At 37.4% G+C, this 22,686-nt stretch overlaps 1 protein-coding gene across 2 annotated transcripts; it reads right to left on the reverse strand.

The window, feature by feature from the left end:
* Nucleotides 1-14,651: 14,651 nt before the first annotated feature.
* LOC149835676 (rac-like GTP-binding protein 5) lies at nucleotides 14,652-22,351 on the reverse strand. 2 transcript variants are annotated; one of them, XM_090008678.1, is made up of 8 exons: nucleotides 22,246-22,351; nucleotides 21,644-21,890; nucleotides 21,098-21,185; nucleotides 20,662-20,771; nucleotides 20,465-20,528; nucleotides 15,324-15,388; nucleotides 15,131-15,196; nucleotides 14,652-15,052 (listed from the first exon to the last, which is right to left on the reverse strand). In XM_090008678.1, exons 2-8 carry the CDS (start codon nucleotides 21,740-21,742, stop codon nucleotides 14,948-14,950), a joined length of 597 nt encoding a protein of 198 aa, XP_089864804.1. In that variant the 5' UTR covers nucleotides 21,743-21,890; nucleotides 22,246-22,351; the 3' UTR covers nucleotides 14,652-14,947. The 2 variants fall into 2 exon arrangements, with proteins under 2 accessions (XP_089864804.1, XP_089864805.1); XM_090008679.1 differs by having other exon boundaries at nucleotides 22,024-22,347.
* Between the last annotated feature and the right edge of the window lie 335 nt (nucleotides 22,352-22,686).

Raw genomic sequence — 22,686 nt, forward strand, 5'->3', positions numbered from 1 at the left:
GGCCCTTCCAGAAGTCGGGCTTTGGTGCATGTATTATTTCTAGCTTTACTACGATTATCCGAGTAGCAGGTATCATCAAACAAACTATAACTGAACCCGAAAAACACCTCGGGAACCATAAAATTTTTTTTGACCCCCAACTGTTGTCGTAGTGAGCAACATGTGCCACAACCACACCAACAATTGCTGCATTGTGTCGCAGTTGTGTGCATCAAGTGCACACAATCGCACCCACAAGTACCACAGCCACGCGAACCATGTGATGCACATGAGGTGTCATCGCAGCAATGCATCACGTGCCATGAGGATCAATAAAAAAAAATTCCCCCTTTTGGGTGTTGACCCCTTGCTGACAGGAACGAAGACGAAAAACACCAGGGCAACCATCCACCAATATAACTTACTTTTTCACTGACGCAAAGGATATTAGTGCCAATAAAATTGATCTTTTACTTGCTCGACCGGGGAGACACACAATATATTATTTCTTGTAGTGGTACCATCCCAATTGAAAGATAGAAGTCAACAATATTGTTTATTACATCAGGAAATGTTTCCACAGGCCACTCCCTCAAGGTGAAACTTCCAACAAACATTGACCCCGCGGATTTTTTTCCCTAGTAATTGCTTCAATAACATGATCTTGCAGGTGTAGACAATGATTTTGGCAGAAACCTTCGTGATTAAGCCATACTCTTTCTCAACGTGCATGATTATGATAGTTAATCAAAAGAAAATCCAACTTAATTAGGGTGGAATTGCACTGGCCGTTGGATCTTAATAAGATCTGACGACCAGCCATAGCGTTACTTAAAATAATGTTTTCAGCCTTCCTCCCTATTTTCACAGCTCTCTCTTTCTCTCACATCTTCGTCGTTGGACGGTCATCGTTGAGCATCACACGGCCGCCATCTGGATCCCCTCCTCTCTGTCTCTCTCGTCGAGCACCGTCGATGGCGCCTCCCCTGAGACGAGCATTGCCTCCCTTAAGCCGTCTACCAGTCTCTCTCTTTGATCGATCACAAAGGCTTGTGTCCTGAGAAGAATTTGTACTCTCTATGTAGTTGGGTGTTGCGTTTTTTTCTTTTTTTATGAAATTCTTTGTTGATGCAAATGTTCGACGGAAAATAGTGAAAAAGATTCGCGATCTACAGACGAGAAATAACCTTGGGCCTTTTGGGTGTCCATTTTTTCAAATTTTCCTCCCTTTCTAAGGTAAGATGGGCGTCCATTTTTTCTTGGTAAGAAGCATTATTGAAAAAAAAAAAGAACCATTCAACCATAATGCTTCTTGCCAAACAAAATTGACCCCCACCTTACCTTAGAAAGGGAAAAAAATGGACACCCAAAAAGCCCAAGATTATTACTCGTCTTTGGATCGTGAATCTTTTCCACCTCAAACATTTGCACCAACAAACAATTCCATAGAAAAGGAAATGAGCTCAATAACCCCAACTACAGAAAGAGAGTACCAAATTCTTCTCAGGCCGCAAGCCTTTGAGATCGATCAGAGGGAGACTGATAGACGGTTCAGGGGAGGCGGTGCTCGTCTCAGGGGAGGCACCTCCGATGGTGCTGGACAAGAGAGACAGAGGAGGGGATTCAGGAGACGGCGCAATGCTCAACGATGATCGTCCAATGAGGAAGCGGTGGGAGGGTAGGAGAGGGAAGGGGAGAAGGAAAGAGAGAGAGAAATGGGAGCGGGAGCTGCGAAAATGGGGAGGAAGGTTGAAAACATGATTTTAAGTAACGCCACTGCAATTCCATCCTAATTGCTCATATAACGATTGCTCAGCTACGCATTTCTGTGAGAAGTTAGTAGGGGAGTAATAGGTAAGAGGGCAATTTGAGTGCAACTTTGCTAACCGTTGGATCTTAAGATCCAACAGCTAGCAATAGCCCTACTAAATATGAACAGTGTTAGGGCTCTGTTGCTCATTTTCATCGCTCCTCTCTCTCTCCTTCCCTCCCACCTCGCCGATGACGAACACCGAAGAGGAGCACTGCCGACGAGAAGTGGTCAGAGACGACCACCCTCTCCTGCTCTGTCGAGCACCACGTCGCCGCCTGGATCTCCTCCATCTCTCTCTCTCTCTCATTGCATCACCTGGTCTCTCTCTCCTGCCTACGATGACCACTAGAGCACCTCAACGACGACGACCACCCAATGTTCATTTTTTGAGAGAAAACCCCTTATCTCCTCTCTTTGTGAGAAAACCATTAAGCTTTCCTTCATCGAAGCCTTCCTTCCGCTCTCAGCATATCTCGTCGATTTGGATTCTCCTTCCTATCTACTTCGTTTTCTTTGATCGTGGGATCGCTCGAGCATCAGAAAGAAGCCATTTTTCGAGTGAGTTTGGGAGGGTTTTTTCTTGAAAAGTTTAAGGGATCTTTGGGGACTTTTCTTGTTTCTCCCGCTGCTTATCATTTTTCTTGCCGATATTGGCCTCTAACAATTATATTTTTTACCTATAAGTCACTATTAAGGAATGACCTTTGTCCACCTACAACGACTATATTTATAGGTCATCAGGAGATCCAACACCAACTAGAATGGTTGCGATAATTGAGAACACTAATAGCGACGAGATAGCCTATAACCACAAGGTTGTTTTAACTGTCATATAACCTATAATGGTAACATTCTAGTGTTGCCGTTATAGCCTACACAACAAGTTAATGCTCACCTTATAGGCTACAACGGGAAGAATTAACTCACCATTATAGGCTGGCTATAATGGCAAAATAAAGATTGCTCCTATAACTATGACATAGAAATGTCACTGTTATAAGCTTTAAACCTGCAAAATTAAAACTAAAAATCATTTTTAATAATTTTTCTTATATTCAATTGAAACATATATTAAACAAAAACTTTAAATACACTTCAAACACTCAATTTAAAATATACATCCTAAAACATTCAATTTCAAACATACATCCTTAAACATTCACTTCAAATATACATACTCAAACTATTGACATACATTCAACAAAAATTTCAATTACACTTCAAAAGTATAAACCCCCACCCTCTACATTCTCTCCAAGCCTTCAACAAACACACTTGAAATACAAACCCACTATATCCTCTCTAAGCATGCAACAAACACACTTTAAACATATGTTTTTTTAATTTTTACATAAATCAAAATTTAATTGTAGCAAAGAGTTAAGAAATCAAACATATGTATATACACTTCTCATATAAGCAAAGAGTTTAAAATTTTTGGTTTTAGGATGGAGGTTTTGTCTTTGCGCATCCATGAAGGCCTGTATCTCATCTCTGAGCTTCCTAGTTGCTTCTCTCTCTCCATTTTTCATCTAGTTGTTTCTCTTTCTCGCTCTATTTTCTCTCTAATTTGTTGGAGCTCCATCTGTGCCACCTCTAGCTGATAAGATATTTGTTAAATTTTGACGTGGTTGAAGTTGGATGGTTTGGATGGCAAAAAAAATGCACCCATCCCTCTCATATGTTTGTACCGTTCTCTGAAGATATGATCAAAGATGTCTCGATGCATCATCGATGAGCTTCCTTATGAAGAAGATGTTGAATTTTTAATCTTCACAAAGTTTGCATGTCATTAATAATTATTTATCAGTTACTAATGATAATGTATAAAATAAAATAAATGTGGCACTAAAAAGTGTGAGTTACTTGCATAGGTGTTGTTTGCTTCGCTATAGATGAATGTCATGTGATCTGAATGAGTGTGTGTCTCTTTATAGAACGTACTCGCTATCAAGTCATGCTCATCTATTTTAGTCTACAACTAACCAATTATGACGCACCCTTGAGTATGATAGTTGATGTTGCTTCTCTATGCACCATTGATGTTCAAGTATATCTTTGTCTAAATCAAACTCTTCCTACACCAAATTATTAAAAAATAGTTAGTAACACTCATTTTATAGATTAATTTGTTTATCAAAATACAATTAGATAATATACTTACATAAATTGCCTCACGTAATATCATATTCTCATCATCTGAAACCTCCTTTATGAGTTGTGAGTGAGTATGACCCGCTTTCTAATTATACATGAAAGTCTCCTAGAAAATATGGAGGCGCTCTCGCCTATCACTCCTTGTGTCCCAGGCTCGATAATTATTGAAGCCTTTCGTTGCTAGATTTGCTTCTGCTGGGCCTACGCATTTATTCTTCAGTTGCGCTAAAAAGATTCTACAGTTGCTATTTTGTAGTAAAAAACAAATATTAATAAAAAGTAATAAATTTTTAATTGTACTAAATAAATACTGGATTAATATTTACTTGAGGCCGCCATGGACGGCTCTGGTGTTGCAGTGACCTGTGGTATGTGACGGGACACCTCTTTCCTCCTTGAAGTATCACCGACTTGTTATCTAAAGTGAATTCCGTCTAGATTTTCACCTTAGTTGTCGTGTGGTTAACCGCTCCTGAGTTAGAAAGAACGCTCATGTCCTCATCATACATATGTCGACATCTGCTATTTTCATGCAAATAATATTATATCAGACTACACTGTAAAAAATTGAATCATACAAGAATATTCACTATCATACAAGAACAACATTAAATAATACATGCACTTACATTACACTTCCTTTATGATGTTGGATGCTTTATCAACTCTTCATTAGGTAGATGTTCAAATATACTTACATCAATTTCTAGGTCTAGCTATGAGCCTTCCAACCAATTAGAACTTTTTGGTGACATTTGTACAGTCACAATTTAAAGCGAATCTAATGGTAAACATGGATTATTGGTCACATATGTGACTCCAAATAAAATCTGATTTGGAGTATGAATCAAACTATTATGAATAAGAAAATAATAGACTTGCGTGATTTTTCTTGCAAAAGTATAAAAAATATGTTTTAGAAGTTTTTAAAATATAAAACAATAGGCAAATGCCCATATAGGGATCAACTCTTTAAGTGTTCAATTCTGACACATGGCGGTGTAATATCTTACAAATTTTTTTTAATATTAATTTATTCATTAAAAATACCCTAAAGAATAAGCAGGTATTACCTTGAAATTCAATTTAATATTCCAAATTCAATTTCAACAAAAATCCAAATTTTTATACAATTCAAACTTGAATTGACATTCAATCAAGTCTTGATTTAGATTTGAATCAAACTCGAATCTAATTATAATATTCAAGATATAGTTACTAAATCCAAATTCAAATCCAAATCTGATCTGAATTCAAATTTTCAAATCCAAATCCAAATTTGATAAAACTTCATAAATTAAAATTGAAATTCAATAAGACTTCAAATTGAAATACATACTTAATTCGAATACGGACTAATATTGAAACTCAAATTAAATTTTATTTAATTCAGCTTAAATCCATATTAAATCTGATTATAAATCAAAATTTTGATTCAGAAAAAATTCTCAACTTGAAATTTATTTTGAATTTTAATTAATGCTCGAATTACAATTTAATTTTCATCTATATTTCAAATAATATTTTAGCCTTAAATTCACTATTATTTCTTATAAAATATTTAAAATTCACAGGTTTTACATCCTTTCCTCCATAAAGAAATTTTGTCATCAAAATTTAACTAGGGTTATTTATCGACACAATTCTAAATATTTTATTTTTATCGTTTATATGTTTAATAACTAAAGAAAATTTATGGGTATTAACTAATATATATCCAAAATTTCAATAAAGTACATGCACCTACATTTGAACCTAATTTAAATTTCATTTAGTGTTATTTCACTTAATTCTACATTCAAGTTTTGAGAGAGTTGAAATCCAAATTATTATTTAATTAATTAGAAATTAATTAAGTGGAATAGAAATTTGGACTTAATTGGATTTTGTAAATTTGAAGGAGTCCATAGGTGGGCCATCTCATCCTATGTGGCACTCCATTTAAACTTTAAAATGTTAAAATATAAAGCTTTAAAATCAAGTTATCTTAAAACTTACCAAAAAACAAGACAAGTTTTGAAAAGTCAAAAGTTGCATTTTCTTTTTATAGAGAGCCTTCCATGAAAGGGGTGTCCCCCTCCTAGATGGTTCTAGGAGGGGGGTGGCTAGAAAAAATAAAACTAAGAAATGACAATGGCAATGGAAAAAGGATTAAAAGAAAGGAAAGAAAAAAATAAAAATAATAAAAGCAAGGCTAGTCAAACTTGCTTGCCAAGCAAGCAAGTTTGAGAATTGGGTTTATGGAAAGGTCTAACCCCATGGGGGTCAACCAGACTATAAGGCCCCATGTTAGACATATTATATCACATATATTATGATATAAACATTATGCCCTAAGCTAGCTAAAATGTTGATAAAAAAAAGTAAATAAAATAGAAAAGGAAGAAAGAAAAGAAGATTGGAAAGAAAAAAACCTAATTGAGATCAAGGGCTGAGAATCATCCAGCCCTTGACCTCACCCTTAACTTCTATATAAGCATAGGAGGGCTCACTTCCCCCTTATTTGCACTTTTGAGAAATTCTCTCTCTTGCTCCCTTTTTTCCCTTGATTTCCCTCTTTCCTCCTATCTTCTTCCCTATGTAAGCCTTGTGCATCCCCTCTTGGCCCAATAGGAAGAGCATCCACGTGCATGTAATGAGCAGAAGGAGTTTGTTGGTGCGGCCATCATACGTAGTGGGTGGCTGGTTTGTGTTCGAAGTTCGATTTCGCAAGCGTAGAAGTCGATCTCGCAAGTGTAGGAGTTGATTTCGCAAAAGAAGTATGAAGTTCTATTCTTTACACGTAAATAAGAACTCGTAGGCATAAGTCCTTCCTATCTTTCATAAGGGCAGATTCTATACCACACCCCCCATACATAGGATTGGTATGGTGTTTGCCAAAAAATTTGATAGAAAAGATTTTCGAAAGAAAACCCTCTCAAAATCATTTCTTGTAAAAATTGGTTGTTAAAAATTTGAATTAAATTATTGTAAAAAGAAGATTTATGAAAAAAATCATATTAAACTTAATAAAAAGGGGTTAATTTCAATTTTCATTAGAAGAAATTGTTTCACCCTCAAAAGCCACCAAATTATTGAATTAAAAATGAAAAAAAACTATGTATGCATGCTATCAGTTTTGTCAAAAATAAAATCTGTAATTTTTAGAGAATACGTGTAATATCTACTTGTTTTCCTGCAAATTTTAGTTAGAAATAGTAGTTAATGTTCATGTGAATGTACTGAAGTGATTAGCATGATTTTCATTATTTTTGTCATTGAAAAATATGCGTTTATGTGTCTTGTTGCATAAAATTATCAAAACTATTTTTGAGGAAATAGGCTTCAGAGAAACAGGTCTATTTGCTGGCCTAACAGTTACAAAAATAAGATTTGTACATTGTAGATTAGTTTAAAGTAGTGTAGTGTTGTTTTTATGATTTGACTTAAGATATTCATGTAAAAATTTCAGAAAATATGAATTCAGGTAGCCTGTTTTGATCCACCCGAATGTATATCCCCGTTATTATGTATTTCTGGCCTGACACCCGACCGGTAAATCGTTTATATCTTTCTCGTCCGGGGGAGTTTTTACAAATAGTTTATTGCGTTGGAAAGCTAACAAAATTTTACATTTATAAAATTTTGGGCTTTGTTCATAAATTGAGCATAGAACCATGATAGTCATAATATAATTGTATAGGTCTATAATAAATCATTTATAACTTCCTCGTCCGAAGAAATTTTTATGAACGGTTTGTGGCATCGGAAAGTTGACAAAATTCTCTACAAACTGTAAAAATTTTACTATGTTCAACGAATGTAAAATTTTTTGTAACCTCTGTAACAGTGAGACATAGTTAGGTTTTCGCAAGTTTGGAACCGGTTTAGGACCCGATTATCAAATACTTGCGAATTTTGTGTATTTGTATGTGTGGCTTTGAGAATTAATATCAGACTATATATGGACTATAAAAAAAAGTTAGTTTTTTGTAGGAAATTAAGCACCCAATTGTGGGGCACGAACTAAATATGATGCTAATGCAAAAGCATGCTTTCATGGCCCCTCGCTTGTGGATGGACCAAAGTGTCCGCCTTGCGAATTAAATGTAAATGTTGTATTTTTCTTTATATGACTGCCATGATGATGAAGATGATGTGCATGATTTGGATGCATTCACTGTACAAGAAAATTCATTTCCTTGTTTATGCATGTACACATAAGTCTGAAAAGAAAAAAGCATAAACAATGTCATCAAACTCAATGTAAACAATGTCATCAAGCTCAATGTTTTAAAATATGCATCCATAGGCTCCGAAGTGACTTAATCCCTCTAGTAGATTCTGATATGGTGTTGCATGTAATTAATTTAAGAAGTTAAACATGTAACACTAAAGAATGGTGCTTGCAAGGAGAGGACAAATGGTACTTTCGTCTTTGTAAAAAATGTTTTGAGTATAGAAGGTTGCTCCTCTCCAACCACGAAGATAGAGAAAACCTCTGCAATAGACTGCAGCGTAGAGGAATGAAACTCATGAGTGAAAATCTAATGCATCGGGATGACGGTGTTGCGAGCGCTCTCTCGATATGCTTGTCCCTCACCCGTAGGACTGGTGAAAGGTGCCCAGCCAGGCCAAAGATGTTTGAAAATATTGTTTGTGTCATGGCTCTGGTCTAGGTTTAAGCTCATGTCAGTACCCACAGGACTAAAAAGTGAAAGTTAAATGATTATGCATTAGATAGGCATGGCATGTATCATGTAAGAAAGAAAATTTAATTAAAGATAATAAATGGCTTATGCATAAAATTGGGTTCTGCAATGGTAAGTGCATGCATTTTTAACTGTTCATGCATCTCTAATTATTCATGTTTAAATAGATGACCGATTGAATGCATATTCGTAAATGTATGCCTGAATGATATATTAAAAATTGATGTTTATATATTATGTTACATTTAATCCTTTTAAATGTATGGAAAATCAAAGTAATTCTCGCTTACTAGTTTTAGTTTATGTGTTGTGAATAACTCTACCCTACTAAGACATGTTTGTTTGACTCTATTGATTTTAATATTTTTAGGTAGCGAGTGAACTCACATGCGATGGCAGGAGGTTGCGACGGGGACCGAGCCAAGCCTTTCCCAACCCTCGTGTGATTTTGGACTACAAGCATTTTAAAATGCTCAAAACTCTGATTTAATCTTTGAACGAAGTATCATTATTTTAATTATAGGATGTAATAGATATTTATTTTATTTATGGATGTTTAATTTTTGACTTTATTGCATGCATGGATGTGAATGTAATCGAGAAAGTAACATGCCAAGTTTTTGTCTTGTTTAGTTTTTTGCTGCAATTTTATAAAAGTATTTTTTAAAAAAATTATGATATTTTGGATACAAAATTTGGGGTGTCTCAACTTGGTATAAGAGCGAAAGAGAAAGATTGGCTCAAATCATGTCCAACTAACTAACCTCATTATGAGTATGTTTCGCCTATTATGTTTTTATGCACTACTATGAAGTATATATTCTTAATTGCTTACATTTTATGAATTGTGTAAAATTGGAACATAGATGCCTAGTAGGGACATCAGAACAAATATTTTATTTAGGCAAAATTTAAAAGTTTAATTCGAATTAATTTTATCGTAGATGGTTGCCCGTCATCCCTCAGGATGGACTGCCCAGAGGGACTTTCCCTTGGAAGCCCTCGTCATGTTTATTGCCACTTGCCAAAACCTTGCCAATAACGAGGGTAATGGTAATAGAAACGGCCATCAGCCTGATGGCAATACGGCGCCGACTGTTGCGAACCATGGAGTGTCCTACAAATACTTTATGGAGCTGAGTCCCCCAGCCTTCACTGGGAAGGCGGACCCAGACGCAGTTGAGGTGTGGGTTCACGCCATTGGCAAGATCTTCGACATCCTCGAGGTTTCCACCGAGAGACAGGTAGCCTTCGCCACCTATCGACTCTAGGGTGTCGCCAAGAGTTGGTGGGAGACTACACGAGAGGTGCGATACGCACTAGAGGAGCGACGGGTGTTGACTTGGGCATAGTTTTCAAATGTGTTTCTCAACACTAATTTCCTCAGTATGCTCGAGATTGCAAGATGCAGGAGTTCTTGGATCTCCAGCAAACTAACATGAAGGTGGTAGAGTACACTACTCGATTCTGACACCTGGAAAAGTACTACCCACATACCTACATGATTTACGAGGTGCAAACAAAGAAGCATGTTCACGGGCTGCAAGATGGGTTGAAAACTCTAGTGTTGACTAGCCAACCTCAAAACTTCAACCAGGCCATCAAGATGGCCATTATGCTTCATGTGAGAAAATAAAATTAAATTCTTTTTATAACCAAAGTTAACCCTAAATAATTAATAACAACGAACTCTCCTGTCACAAGATGATTGAGATTCTTCGAGGAAGACTCAACCTAAGAGGTTCGACAGGTCGAAGGGCAATAAAAATAAAGCCCCTAGACTCGCAACCAAGATAAGCAGAGCACTGCCTGCGAAGAGAACCAAGGTGCAACAGGGTGGTACCAACCGACCACAACAAACAACTACGGTGTGTTTTTTCTATAAGAAGACACATGCAAGAGTGTGCCACAAGGCATTAGGAGCTTGCCTGATGTGCGGAGAGATGGGGCACTTCATTAAGAACTGGCCTAAGAGGTTGGCTCAGGAGAGAGAAAATATCGCTCCTCAAGGGCAGCAATGCTAGCAGCAGTCCCAGGCTTAGTGACAGAGGAGAGTGACTGGTCGAGTTTACGTGACTTTTGCAGAGGAGTTGCAAGAGCATGTGAATGTCATCGAAGGTATTAACTTCATTGCAAGATTTGATGCCAAAGTTTTATTTGATATGGGTGCCACACACTCTTTTGTATCTACACGGTTTGCAAAGTTAGTTGATATTACTTTGATCACATTGGGCTATATTCTGAAAATTATCACACCATCGAGCGGTCGATCTATCGCTCATACCTATTTACCCAATGTAGAAGTGATCATATCAAGGCAGAACCTCTCTGCCAATCTAATCTTATTGGACATGGTGGGCTACAATGTAATTCTTGGTATAGACTAGATGTACGAGTGCTATGCTTGTATGAAATGCCGTGAATGGCGTATTCAATTTACTCACCCTGATAAGCCTGTACTTGAGTACAAGATGACCAAAGAGGAAAGCAAGGGAAGGATAATCTCAACGATGCGTGGATAAGGGTTGTGAGGCCTTCTTGGCCAGTGTGTCTTTGATAGACCCCAACATGACCTCGATGAAGGACTTGGACGTGGTTCGGAACTTCGCAAATATCTTCTCAAATGACTTTTCAGGCTTACCACCTGCAAGAGAGGTCGATTTCGCTATAGAGTTGGTGCCTGGTACGACCCAAATATCTAGAGCTCCATATCGTATGGCCCCTGTGGATTTAGAGAAACTGAAGAAGCAACTTCAAGAACTGATGGGCGAGGGGTTTATCCAGCCAAGCATTTCATCGTGGGGTGATCTAGTATTGTTCGTCAAGAAGAAGGATGGCTAAATGCGCTTGTGCATTAATTATCGCATGTTGAACCAGGTGACGATCAAGAACAAGTATCCTCTTCAACATATTGAGGACTTGTCCGATCAACTTCGGAATGCTAAGTTCATCTTTAAGATAGATCTTTGATCGGGTTATCACTAATTGAGGATCAAGGAATCAGATATGCAGAAGACAGCTTTCAGGATGCGATATCATGTGTTATCACCAATTGGGCTAAACAATGCTCTAGCAACATTCATAGATCTGATGAATCGAATCTTTTGGCCCTACCTGGATTTATTCGTGATCATGTTTATCGATGACATATTGATCTACTCAGAGAGCGAGGAAGACCATAGAGAGCACTTGAGGATTGTTCTCGAGACACTTAGACAACATCAGTTGTATGCGAAGTTCTCTAAGTGCGAGTTCTGGTTAAAGTAAGTCATGTTTTCAGTGGACCCTGCTAAGGTAATGCATCTTGACAATTATGTTTTGAGGAAAACTTTTCTTGGATCTCCATCTTAATTGGTTTGAATCTTGTATTTTAGAATTAGGTGGAAGAGGTCTTAGACTAGAAATAGCCTATGAGCGTGTTAGACATTCGTAGTTTCCTTGGACTAGCAGGATACTACAGGAAGTTTATTCAGGACTTCTCGAAGATTACAACACCGATGACGAAGTTACTTCGCAAAGGAATAAAATTCATATGGACTCACCAGTGCGAAGAAAGCTTCTAGGAGCTAAAGAAGAGGCTTACTGCAACCCCAATACTCACATTACCTTCAGGACAGGGAGGATTTGTGGTCTACAATGACACATCGGGTACATGACTTAGATGTGTGTTGATGCAACATGGAAAAGCCATCTTATACGCTTCATGCCAACTGAAAGTGCATGAGCGAAATTACCCTACACACGACTTGAAACTTGCAACAGTGGTTTTTGCACTTAAAGTTTGACAATACTGCTTATACGAAGAGCCGTTTGAGGTTTTCTCCGACCATGAGAGCTTCAAATATATTTTCTCGCAGAAAGATCTCAACATGAGGCAAATGCGGTGATTAGAGTTCTTAAAGGACTATGACTTCTCTATATCTTACCACCCAGAAAAAGCCAACGTAGTGACAGATGCTTTAAGCAGAAAAACAGGAAGTCTTGCAAGCCTGATCATTAGTGAGTGGAGATTACTTAAGGACCTGATCGACTGAAGATCGTATGACAAAGTCTCAGGTCGCATCTAGATTTTCAGCTTAGCTATGAGGACTGAGATTATGGACCGGATCATTGCTCAGTAGAAGGATGATCTGAGCTTCACGAAGATGATTGTAGCGTGCAAGCAAGACGGGTCAACTCTACACCTAGAAGAAGATTGAAGCATCTGGTATAATCAGAGACTATGGATACTAGAGGACAAACAATTGAGGAAAGAGCTACTAGACGAGGCGCATCGGATCAGGCGATACATCCGATCATCACGAAGATGTATAAGGACCTTCAAAGAAACTATTGATGGAACGACATGAAGAGTGTAAGAGCCACGCATTTTCAGGTATTTTTAATATTTTTCTTCATATAAAAATGTTGATTCTACCTGCTGCTTGTATATCTAGAGTATATGATGCTAAGTTAGTAGGAATAATTAAATTTGATTAGTCATTTTAAAATTTTAGAAAAATATAATCTTAAAATAAAATTTTGAAAAATACATCCTTGAAAATGAATTCTAGAAAATATAGCCTTGTAAATGAATTTAAAAAAAATATAGCCTTGTAAATGAATTTTGAAAAAATATAGCCTTATAATTGAATTTTAAAAAGTATAGCCTTGTAAATGAATTTTGAAAAGTATAGCCTTGAAATTGAATTTTGAAAAACTAAAGACTCAATATGAAATTTTAAGAAAAATAATATCCAATATGAAATTACCATTAATTGAGATTGTTAAATGAAATATCTAAGAAGTAATAAAATAATTGTTAGTTAAAGTAAAAAGAAAAGATAACTAAGAAGTAATGATAGTTTGAAATCTAACCAAACAAAATAATAGTTAGCTAAAATAAAGAGAAAAGATAACTAAAGAGTAATGATAGTTTGAAATCTAACCAAGCGTCGGATCATTTGATGAAATAATGTCATCCAATGTTATTCTCACACACACACACACACACACACACACACACACACACACACACACATATATATATATATATATAAGGTTTTTATATGGTTCCAACACATGGGTGGGTTTTTATAAGGTTCAAAAAATTAATGGAGTAAAATCTTTGTAAATTTTCAAGGTTTCAAATATCATGTTTTTCATAAAGATAACACATGATCTAAGTTTTTTTCATAGAAAACACATGATCCAAGTATTGATGCCCTGAACACCCAAAAAAACTGAGAAACCCTTTTAGCATGTTTCATTTAGCACCAATGTATTACCTATATACCCTTTCATATATATATATATATATATATATATATATAGAGAGAGAGAGAGAGAGAGAGAGAGATAGAGAGAGAGAGAGAGAAGGGCATGGACGCCCCCTCATGTCGGACAAAAATCAGATGCATGCGCCATCAGTGGCAACACAGAGATATAAAAAGGACCCCTTAGCAGCGGTCATTTTACTGACAGCTTTACTGGTCGATGTCCGTGATTGACTGCAGCTAAAGCCCTTTTAAAGCACAACGGCACTATATACATGCGTGGTGCATGTGAAAATGCGGTACATCATCATAAGAACGAAATGTTCCCAGAAAGGTTTGATTGATCATAACGTGCAAAGCCAAACAACAGAGAGGTGGAACACCTTTCCATATGGAAAAAACAGAGTTTCAAATCACCAGAAAAATATTCACAAGTTGACCAAAGTCAATCCAGCGTCAAGTTTGTGAAACAGGGCAACCACCAAAACCCATTACATGGTGGACTTCAAAAGAATCAGCAAGCTTGAGAAATTTCAAGTAGAGAAAAAAAAGGTGGGGAACAAACACCGATACATGTACAAATGCCAACCTTAGTGGTGCAGCACAACCGGGAATACGAAAGCATGAGTTGGCAGCAACCAATAATGATGCAGCGCAACGGGGAATGCAAGCACGACAACTCTTGCTACCGAATACTAAAATAGAAGAATGCCAATGTTTTCATCCACTACTACCAAATGCCAAAGATGTCAAACCTTTTGGAGCTTCTAAATAAAGATCCATTATAAGGATATATAAGATGTCCATGCAGTAAAAACAGTTCCAATCAGATCTTTCTCACGTCCGTCAATTGACCAGAATCTAAAAGCAAAATGGTAACAGGCACCACGTGTGATCACCAAAGACAGGGAGAAAGAGAGAAATCATCTGACGACTTCAAAGCTCTAGTAGTGTCAGTTGACTATACACCAAAGACCCGTTTCCTCAGAATCTTGAGAAGGGAGCCCGAGGATTGATGGTTGATTTAGTCCATCCATTTCAGCGTAGAACGATCACAAGATAGAACAGCCCTTCTGTGCCTTTCTCTTCTTCTTTTTCTTCTGTTTAGGAGGCTGAAGCACTACCTTGATCGCAGCATCAAACACCGCCTTGACATTCTGCAAACGTTTACATTCACCGAAAAAAAAAATGCCATAAGATGAGATAACACTCAAGGTGAGCAGGTAGAGCCAGACCTGCTGAGTCTTTGAACTGCATTCTATGTAAGCAGGCGCTCCAATCACCTTCCTCAGTTCCTCTCCCTGCATCCACAGCAAACAAAAAAACAAGAGTATCATAAACTTGCATATATGTGATCTCCATGGACTTTAAAATGTTTTTCACGATAAAAAAATCAAACGATAAATGAAGCCCAGGATTATACAGCACCTGTGCAGTAGTAATGGGTACTGTACCAGGATGATCAATAAAGAACTGCTTATCATCCCGAAGATCTGTCCAAAGAAATTTCTTCGTGTTAGAAACAACATATAGGAAAGTAACTGGAAGCTGAACCAAAGCACCTGATTAATTTTCACTTTTCAGTATATGGGAAGAAATGAGGACACAATTGAGGAAAGCAGAACTTTTTCTAACCAAACAAAAAGAAACCATCAATGCAGAATTACGTCAAATGTAAGGCAGCCAATGAAACGGAATACTGAGTTGGATATATAAATTTTAGGTTTTGCAGTTTTGAATTTTTGCATAAGACACCCAGGCTTGAAAAAGACGAACATTTTCCTTAGTAATGGTGCACAAGCAGATGTAGCAGATGTTACCAAAGCTGCGCTAAACAGCATTTACATGAATCATAGGATTACCAGAGAGTCCAGAAGAAAAGAACAGCTAAAGTGTGTCTGAATGCTTCAGTTCTCACATCTGAAGCATTGGATTTGAGAACCATACATTTAAGATTCATGCATCCCTGGCACGACCCCCAAGGTTAGGCCAAGGATACACGAGTCTCCCTTCAAACATGAATTTCAGATCCTCAAAACGTGAGAATCTGAAATACATCATTTGATTACCACAGTTCTGGGTAGGACCCACACGGCATCAGATCCTTGGATCTAAGATCCATGGTAATCAAACACACCTTAAAAGACGGGCCATATCCACAGATCTATACAATTAGATAAAGGTTCAGCCGGTAGATATAATCCAGTAAAGTATTCGTCTAGAGAGATACCCAGTCATGTTTCATTGCATTTCAGCACACAACTGAAGGGAAAAACAATGAATGACAACAGTTTTGACCTTCTTCCACACTGAGGAGCAAGCATTGCAAAAGATGACCTTAATGGTACCCCAACTAACAGAGGGAATGGACGTAAAACTACCAGAAGCACAAAAACATGTATGAAGCTGAGAGAAGGCAGAGGGCACAACAACAAAATTTGATCACAATAACAACAATAGCGACAATTTTTTTCTGGGACAAACCATTATAATCAATCTACAATACTACCAGAATATCACCAATCGATACTATACATTGGCAAGAAATAGAAGCACACTTTTGGGAAAATAAAAAGGCTGAAGTATAAGACAAAGCACCATGAATCACTATAATAGAGAACAGATAACATCAACAAACAACGAGAATATGCGACTATAATAAAAATCAAGAAACAAGATCATAACGACGCTCACATGACTTGCTAAACATTTCAATCAAACCCTTAGTCAAACTCCTCAACAGCCCACAAAGAAAGGGTGGAGCTATCGATGGTTGTCTACCCCAAGGAAGCAGTTTTCAGATGCAAGTGCTTAAAAGGAAATGGAACTCACATCTGTCTCAACAATATGCCCAACAAACAGAAATGAGATGGAACTCTATCCCAACACTTTGAGCAATCGTCATAATTTTAAAGGAAGACCAGATTTTCTGTTTCTCTGAATGCGACATAATCAATGCCATGCAACGCTCATTACAGAGTCGAGAAGGACAAGTACAACAAAAGGAACAATAATGAACAATTTTACTAGGCTTCTGTAACTTAGCAATCATTATTTTGCACAATCTATCACATTCAATAAGACAACTTGCTTTTTTTATGTTTCTAGTTCTTATGCTCAGGGTAAGGTTTTAAGTTTTAACTAGTAATTCCAAACAACTTTGTCTTTCTCATTCAATATCAAAGTGTTATGTCCACAACCATCCATCACATAGAATGTGTCCAAAGAGCCAGACTGCATGTGTTCTTTAAATAGATCAATTGTCTATATAGAGATTAGGTTGACTAGTAATAAAGTGAAAAGAAGTCAAGGTCACCTATCGGCTATGGTCCTTTGGCAAAACCATCTTTTTCAATAAAAGGAAATTGATCATCACAATCTGCAAAGCAAATTCATAGAAAAAAAACTTATTTGATCTCTCAGCAACTCTAAAGCTTATTCCATAGACAGGTGAAATGTGATAAACAAAACAAATTTTCATTGAAGCGTTGCATTGATGAAAATGCAATATATCCTAGTAGGTGCAATTTTTATTTCACGTTTCTGAAGTTTTTCTCGAAGTCTATAGTTTTAAATAGGAAAGTATCATAAAAATTTCAGCTTCCTGTCGATATTTGCAACTATACATTATTAAACAGATGCTTCAATGCAAGCTTATCCTACTTCTCAACAATAACATGCAGAAGTACTTTGACTCCAGTTTCCTATCTAATTTCTGGTAAAAGAATCCCTCTTTTATCTTGAAAGTCACAATATCCAAATAGCAAGAAAATTCATCAGGTAAAAAAATGAAGGCATGATATTGGCCCTTGAACACTTTCATCTCTTAATTTACTTCACCGGAGTTATGTGGAAGAAGAAAGGACAGACATCCTTTCTAGTTCCACCAAATAAGAACTGGTAATATAAAGACATGGTCATCACTCAAATCTAATCTGGAAAAAGATGGCAGGCCAGCAAAACATGTCATCTCTGTTGCAGCAAATAAACTGTTATGGCTCAAATTTCAAAAGATGGTGCGGATCCGAGCTCCAAGATCCACATGCCTTTCCTTGCAGGTAGTGAGGGTCGTCCAAGCCTAGGTGGGGCCCAGAAAGATGATGTGAAAGCTGACGCATTCTCCTCACATGTAGAAAAGTCAAGGGGCATGTGTCCATACTAGAAGGAAGGAGAGTTTTCCACTTGTCCTGCGCCAGAACCAAGGACAGCTACCTAGCGGGGCCCACTTGAAGGGGGCATCTAATTAGAGAAGCAGGGTGGGACGTCCCCCCCTCTCTAGATGCCTCTCATGCTCAATTAGAGAGTCTCTAATTAATTACTCCCTCTTAATTAATCAGGAACCGAATTAGTGAAAGAGTCCTGACAGAGAAAGGACTCTGAAATCTTTTTTTCAATATTTATTTTTCAGTAGGATTCTTTATGTCTTAAGATTAGGTGATTGAGTGAGGACTCTATCCCAGGCCTCCCATCTATAAATAAAGATCTAAGGTTCCCCTTTATGCATTGATTAATGAATTGAAGTTCTCAAAACTCTCTCTCTCCTTAACGTCTTCCTCTCTTCTCCATCTCTGATCTCACCTGACACTACAGTGTGGTAGTGGACCAGCTTGAGCAAGGGCTCAAGCCCTTCACGTGTTTCCTTTTACAGATCCAAGAAGACTACACTACCCGTGAAAGCTATTTGGAAGCCACTACAGTTGTAGTTTTGCTATACCACCCACTCTGAAGCCTAACTCAGGTACTCAGCCCTCTAAACCTCGAATATTAGTTTACTAGACCTATAACCAGACCTTAGGTTGCATTATCTCGCTTTTCATAGCCTTAGAACCAAAATCACATCTAATCGAAAAAGCTGTGTTTTCACTGTTTGACCTTCCCAGCTTCCCAACGACTTTTCTTACTGTTTCCTGACCTGTAGCAGCCACGTATCAGATATGAATTGAAATCCTCTCCCGAACAGTCTCCGAGGTCCTTTTAGCATACCTGATTTTCCAGTTTCTTTAGGTCTTTTCAAATAACTACACAAAACCTACATCACGGTTACTGATAGATCTCTACCCCCATCATGTCCAACAGGGGTCTGCACCCCAGACACGCCCAGCCCACCTTCTGAGGGCTAAGAACCTCAGATTCGATCCTCTCGCTTTCGCTGAGCTCATATACTAGAATACTTGTTTGTTGTTAGTCTGAGGCTCTCTTCTGGTTCAAACCTTGAACTGATCTAACCGGACCTAGAGGAGGGTGCAACATAAACCAATCAAACCCACATGACCAGCCCAATACTGAGATTCAAAATGGTCCAAAACACAGGCAAAAAATAATAGATGCCTTAGTGCAAACTGCATAACATGGATATTCGTGAATGAGAAAATCTCCAACCAGAAGTTTGGTGTTTCTTGGCCTTGACCAAATCAAGATTTATGCACATTTATGGATGCAGCTCCTATGACAATGTGAATAGTAAGCTTAATGACATTGATTCACTCTGACCCAGCTATAATTGAACTTAACACACTTACAAAAAAAGAATGACAAAAACTTTGAAGAAATTTCATGAGGATAACACACCCAGATGTGTGTGTGTGTGTGTGTACATGAGAAAGAGAGAGAGTTGAATAGTTTATTCCAAACCTCTAGTCAATATGCACATATATAAAACTAAACAGGAATTGCGGAATAAAAATACTATATTCATTTTTCTTAGTTACATGTAGGTGATTTTTTCCCCTATCATCATCCAAATGGTAAGTCCACAAGTAGGCCATTGCTCTGAACATAATTCCAACACATCCTTTCAGTCAATTGTCTTTGGCAAAATATTCTGCTACATATTAAGTTGACAACTAAACATAGCATACCTTGAAATTTGACTTGCATTCGTGTGCACATGGACACACACATACACACTGCACATAAACATGCACACATAGATACACTTGCAGGTGCGCTCACGGGTGCAAGCACACACATGCACACAATCAATGTTTTAGGATAAAAAGGTTATGCTTTAGGTCGGTAGTAACAATGTGCATCCTTCATTGTAGAGGCATTCCTTAACCAAATAAACTAAAGATTGTAGAATTTTTTTAAAATGAAATATTTAAGTAAAACAAAATAAGCCAGCAACATATCTGTTCTCCAACATATCCTATTAATCTGGCATACCCCAAATCAAACTAAATGACCAAAAATGGTTAGGAAGAATAGCGAGATAACACAAAAAAACAGGTGTAGAATAATTACATCTAAGACACATTTGATTTGAAATCTCTCAGATCAGATAATGACAGACCCTTCCAACATCCTAAATCATAGATAAACTATTCTCCATTCTCAAATCCGATAATGAGAGTGCCAAATGATAAAATGAAAAATTGGTGACTGTGATTTAGTCCAAGGAATTCCCCAAAGTTCACATCAATGCACCACAACATAAAGACTATTTAAAGCATAGTGGAATCAAGAAAAGATAGCGTCAAAAAATAGAAAAGAGTAGAAATGGCATATGGTTCATCACAAAATACATAATCAATTGAATATATGGACAGAAGACGAGAAAAGATGCTGACCAAGCTTTGTCCCAACAAGAATAATCGGAACTCCAGGAGCATAATGCCTCAGTTCAGGAATCCACTGTATAAGAAATGCATCACCATTTTGAGATTAATAATTAAAGTTCTCAGGAAAGCCCTCACACTAACAGCCAAAAGAATAAGAAAAATAAGCCCACACGCAAAAGAACCCTAAACCAAATTAGAGTATTCACCTTCTTGGCAACATTTTCATAGCTTGCTTTGCTGATGAGAGAAAATGCCAAAAGAAAAACATCTGCCCCTCGATAACTCAAAGGTCTCAACCGATTGTAGTCCTCCTGCCCTGTTAAAATCCAAATCCCAATTTTGACAACGCAAAAGAAAAGGAACACCAGACCCAAATTTTGAAAAGAAACATGAACTATACTCAGTGTCTAAGATCATATTTTAAGTTAGGAAAAGAGAAAAAAGAGAATTCTGATAGGGAGAGTGTAAAAAGAGACAAAAGAAAGTCAATTTCATAATCAAACGTCAACTTTGGAAGAGGAAGGGAAAACTCATAACGTTTCAAGTTCTCAACCACCAAAATCCAATTTTGGAAAATTATGAGAATGAAATAACGAGAATGCTAAGAACAAAAAGAATAGAAAGAAAACTCCTTAGTTTCACCTGCCGTATCCCACAATCCAAGATTCACCGTGTTACCATCTACAACAACATTGGCGCTGAAGTTGTCAAAAACAGTCGGCACATAATCCTGTTATATCCAGCAAACTTGCAGTTAGAAACCATGAAACAGTACAAAGGTTTTCATTTTTCTTTGCGTCATCGTTGAACCTAATCCCAATCAAAATGATATTGCTCGTTATGTTAAACATTCAACAACCCAATCATTTTAAAGAAAAGAACCCCCAACTACACCTTATACCCACACCCTCCAACAAGGGAACAACAAAAAGCTCATTTTTATGACCAATTGTTAACATTCACCCCAATCTCAAAAAATAAAATAAACATCACAAGTCAACTCATATTTCAATGACCTAAAAAGCCACCAACAACAGCAATTTCTTTTAGTACCACCCAAATCACAACGCAAGAAGAAACACAGAATTCAAAATTGAAATTTACCTAAAGTCCAGATCACAGAAAAGAAGAAAAGAACAAACATCAATCAAAAACCAAGCAAAGAAGAAGAAGAAACCTGGAACATACCGTCGGAAACGTGTTGCTGGTGTAAGAAATCAGCATGCAGGTCTTCCCCACCGCTCCATCTCCCACCGTGACACACTTTATAAACCGCGAAGCACTCATCTTTAACGCAGAGAAAGCGAGATCTCCACCTTCAGCAGCCAAAGTTCCACAACCCTCCTCCCCACCTAAACAACGAAACAACAGAACCCCAACTCACCAAACCCAAAAGCCAACCACAGAAACGACTCCCATTCCGCATTCCCTTCACCTAAAAAAGAGAACAAAGACCAAAAAAAACCCACATCAAACAAAAAACATTACAAACAAGAGGCAAAGCCAAAACCCTAACCCTAAAAACGCAGGGAAACAAAATGCCGGAAAGGATCGATCTGAATTCCTACCTGGATATCAAATTCCGAGTGCAAGGAGAGAGAGAGAGAGAGAGGGCAAAAAAAAGAGAAAGAGAGAAGAAAGCCGGAAAAAACAAAGATTTTGGGGAGAAATGTCAGAAGAGGAGGGATGTTTCTTTTTGGTAAGAGAATTTCACGGAAAATAGCGAGAAAATCGGAGAAATATAAGAGAGAGAGAGAGAGAGAGAGAATTGGGGGCAGAAGGGGACACACCTTTTGCCCGGTTCAAACTGCGACTGAACCGGTCGCCAACCATGTGACAGCTATGCCTCCTCTCCTCCCCCTCAGTAGTTAGAAAAGACACCCCCACCCAACTCCCGCCTACGCATATATATACCTATCCATAAAATAATAGTTGTGCATTTTTTACCTTTTTTAATTTTATTATTTGTTTTTGGCCCTGTAGGTAAATAGTAAAATGTTTTTTAATTATAATAATACACCTAATCTGCTTGGTTTTAAGTGGGGAGTGGGACAATAATAGGCTTCAAATTTAGAGACGGTTTTGGCTTTTGATGTTGGTGGGCTGCTTGACGTTGGTTATATGGTTCAGATCTAGGTTTAGTCAACTCATGTCTAACTGTATTTAGCATAACTAGATCCAGATCAAAGATCTTTATCCGATCCTCTGAGTTTAATCAAGCCTTGCAACTT

This window comes from Nuphar pumila, chromosome 6 (genome assembly GCF_984573655.1).
Source record: "Nuphar pumila chromosome 6, dmNupPumi1.hap1.1, whole genome shotgun sequence".
NCBI classification, from domain to species: domain Eukaryota; kingdom Viridiplantae; phylum Streptophyta; class Magnoliopsida; order Nymphaeales; family Nymphaeaceae; genus Nuphar; species Nuphar pumila.

Coding starts and splice junctions, on each gene's coding strand:
- LOC149835676 (XM_090008678.1), bottom strand. CDS start 21,742: ATGAGTGCTTCGCGGTTTATAAAGTGTGTCACGGTGGGAGATGGAGCG. Junction 20,772..21,097: donor TGGATTGTGGGATACGGCAG/GTGAAACTAAGG, acceptor GGATTTTAACAG/GGCAGGAGGACTACAATCGG. Junction 15,197..15,323: donor TACCCATTACTACTGCACAG/GTGCTGTATAAT, acceptor CTGTGGATGCAG/GGAGAGGAACTGAGGAAGGT.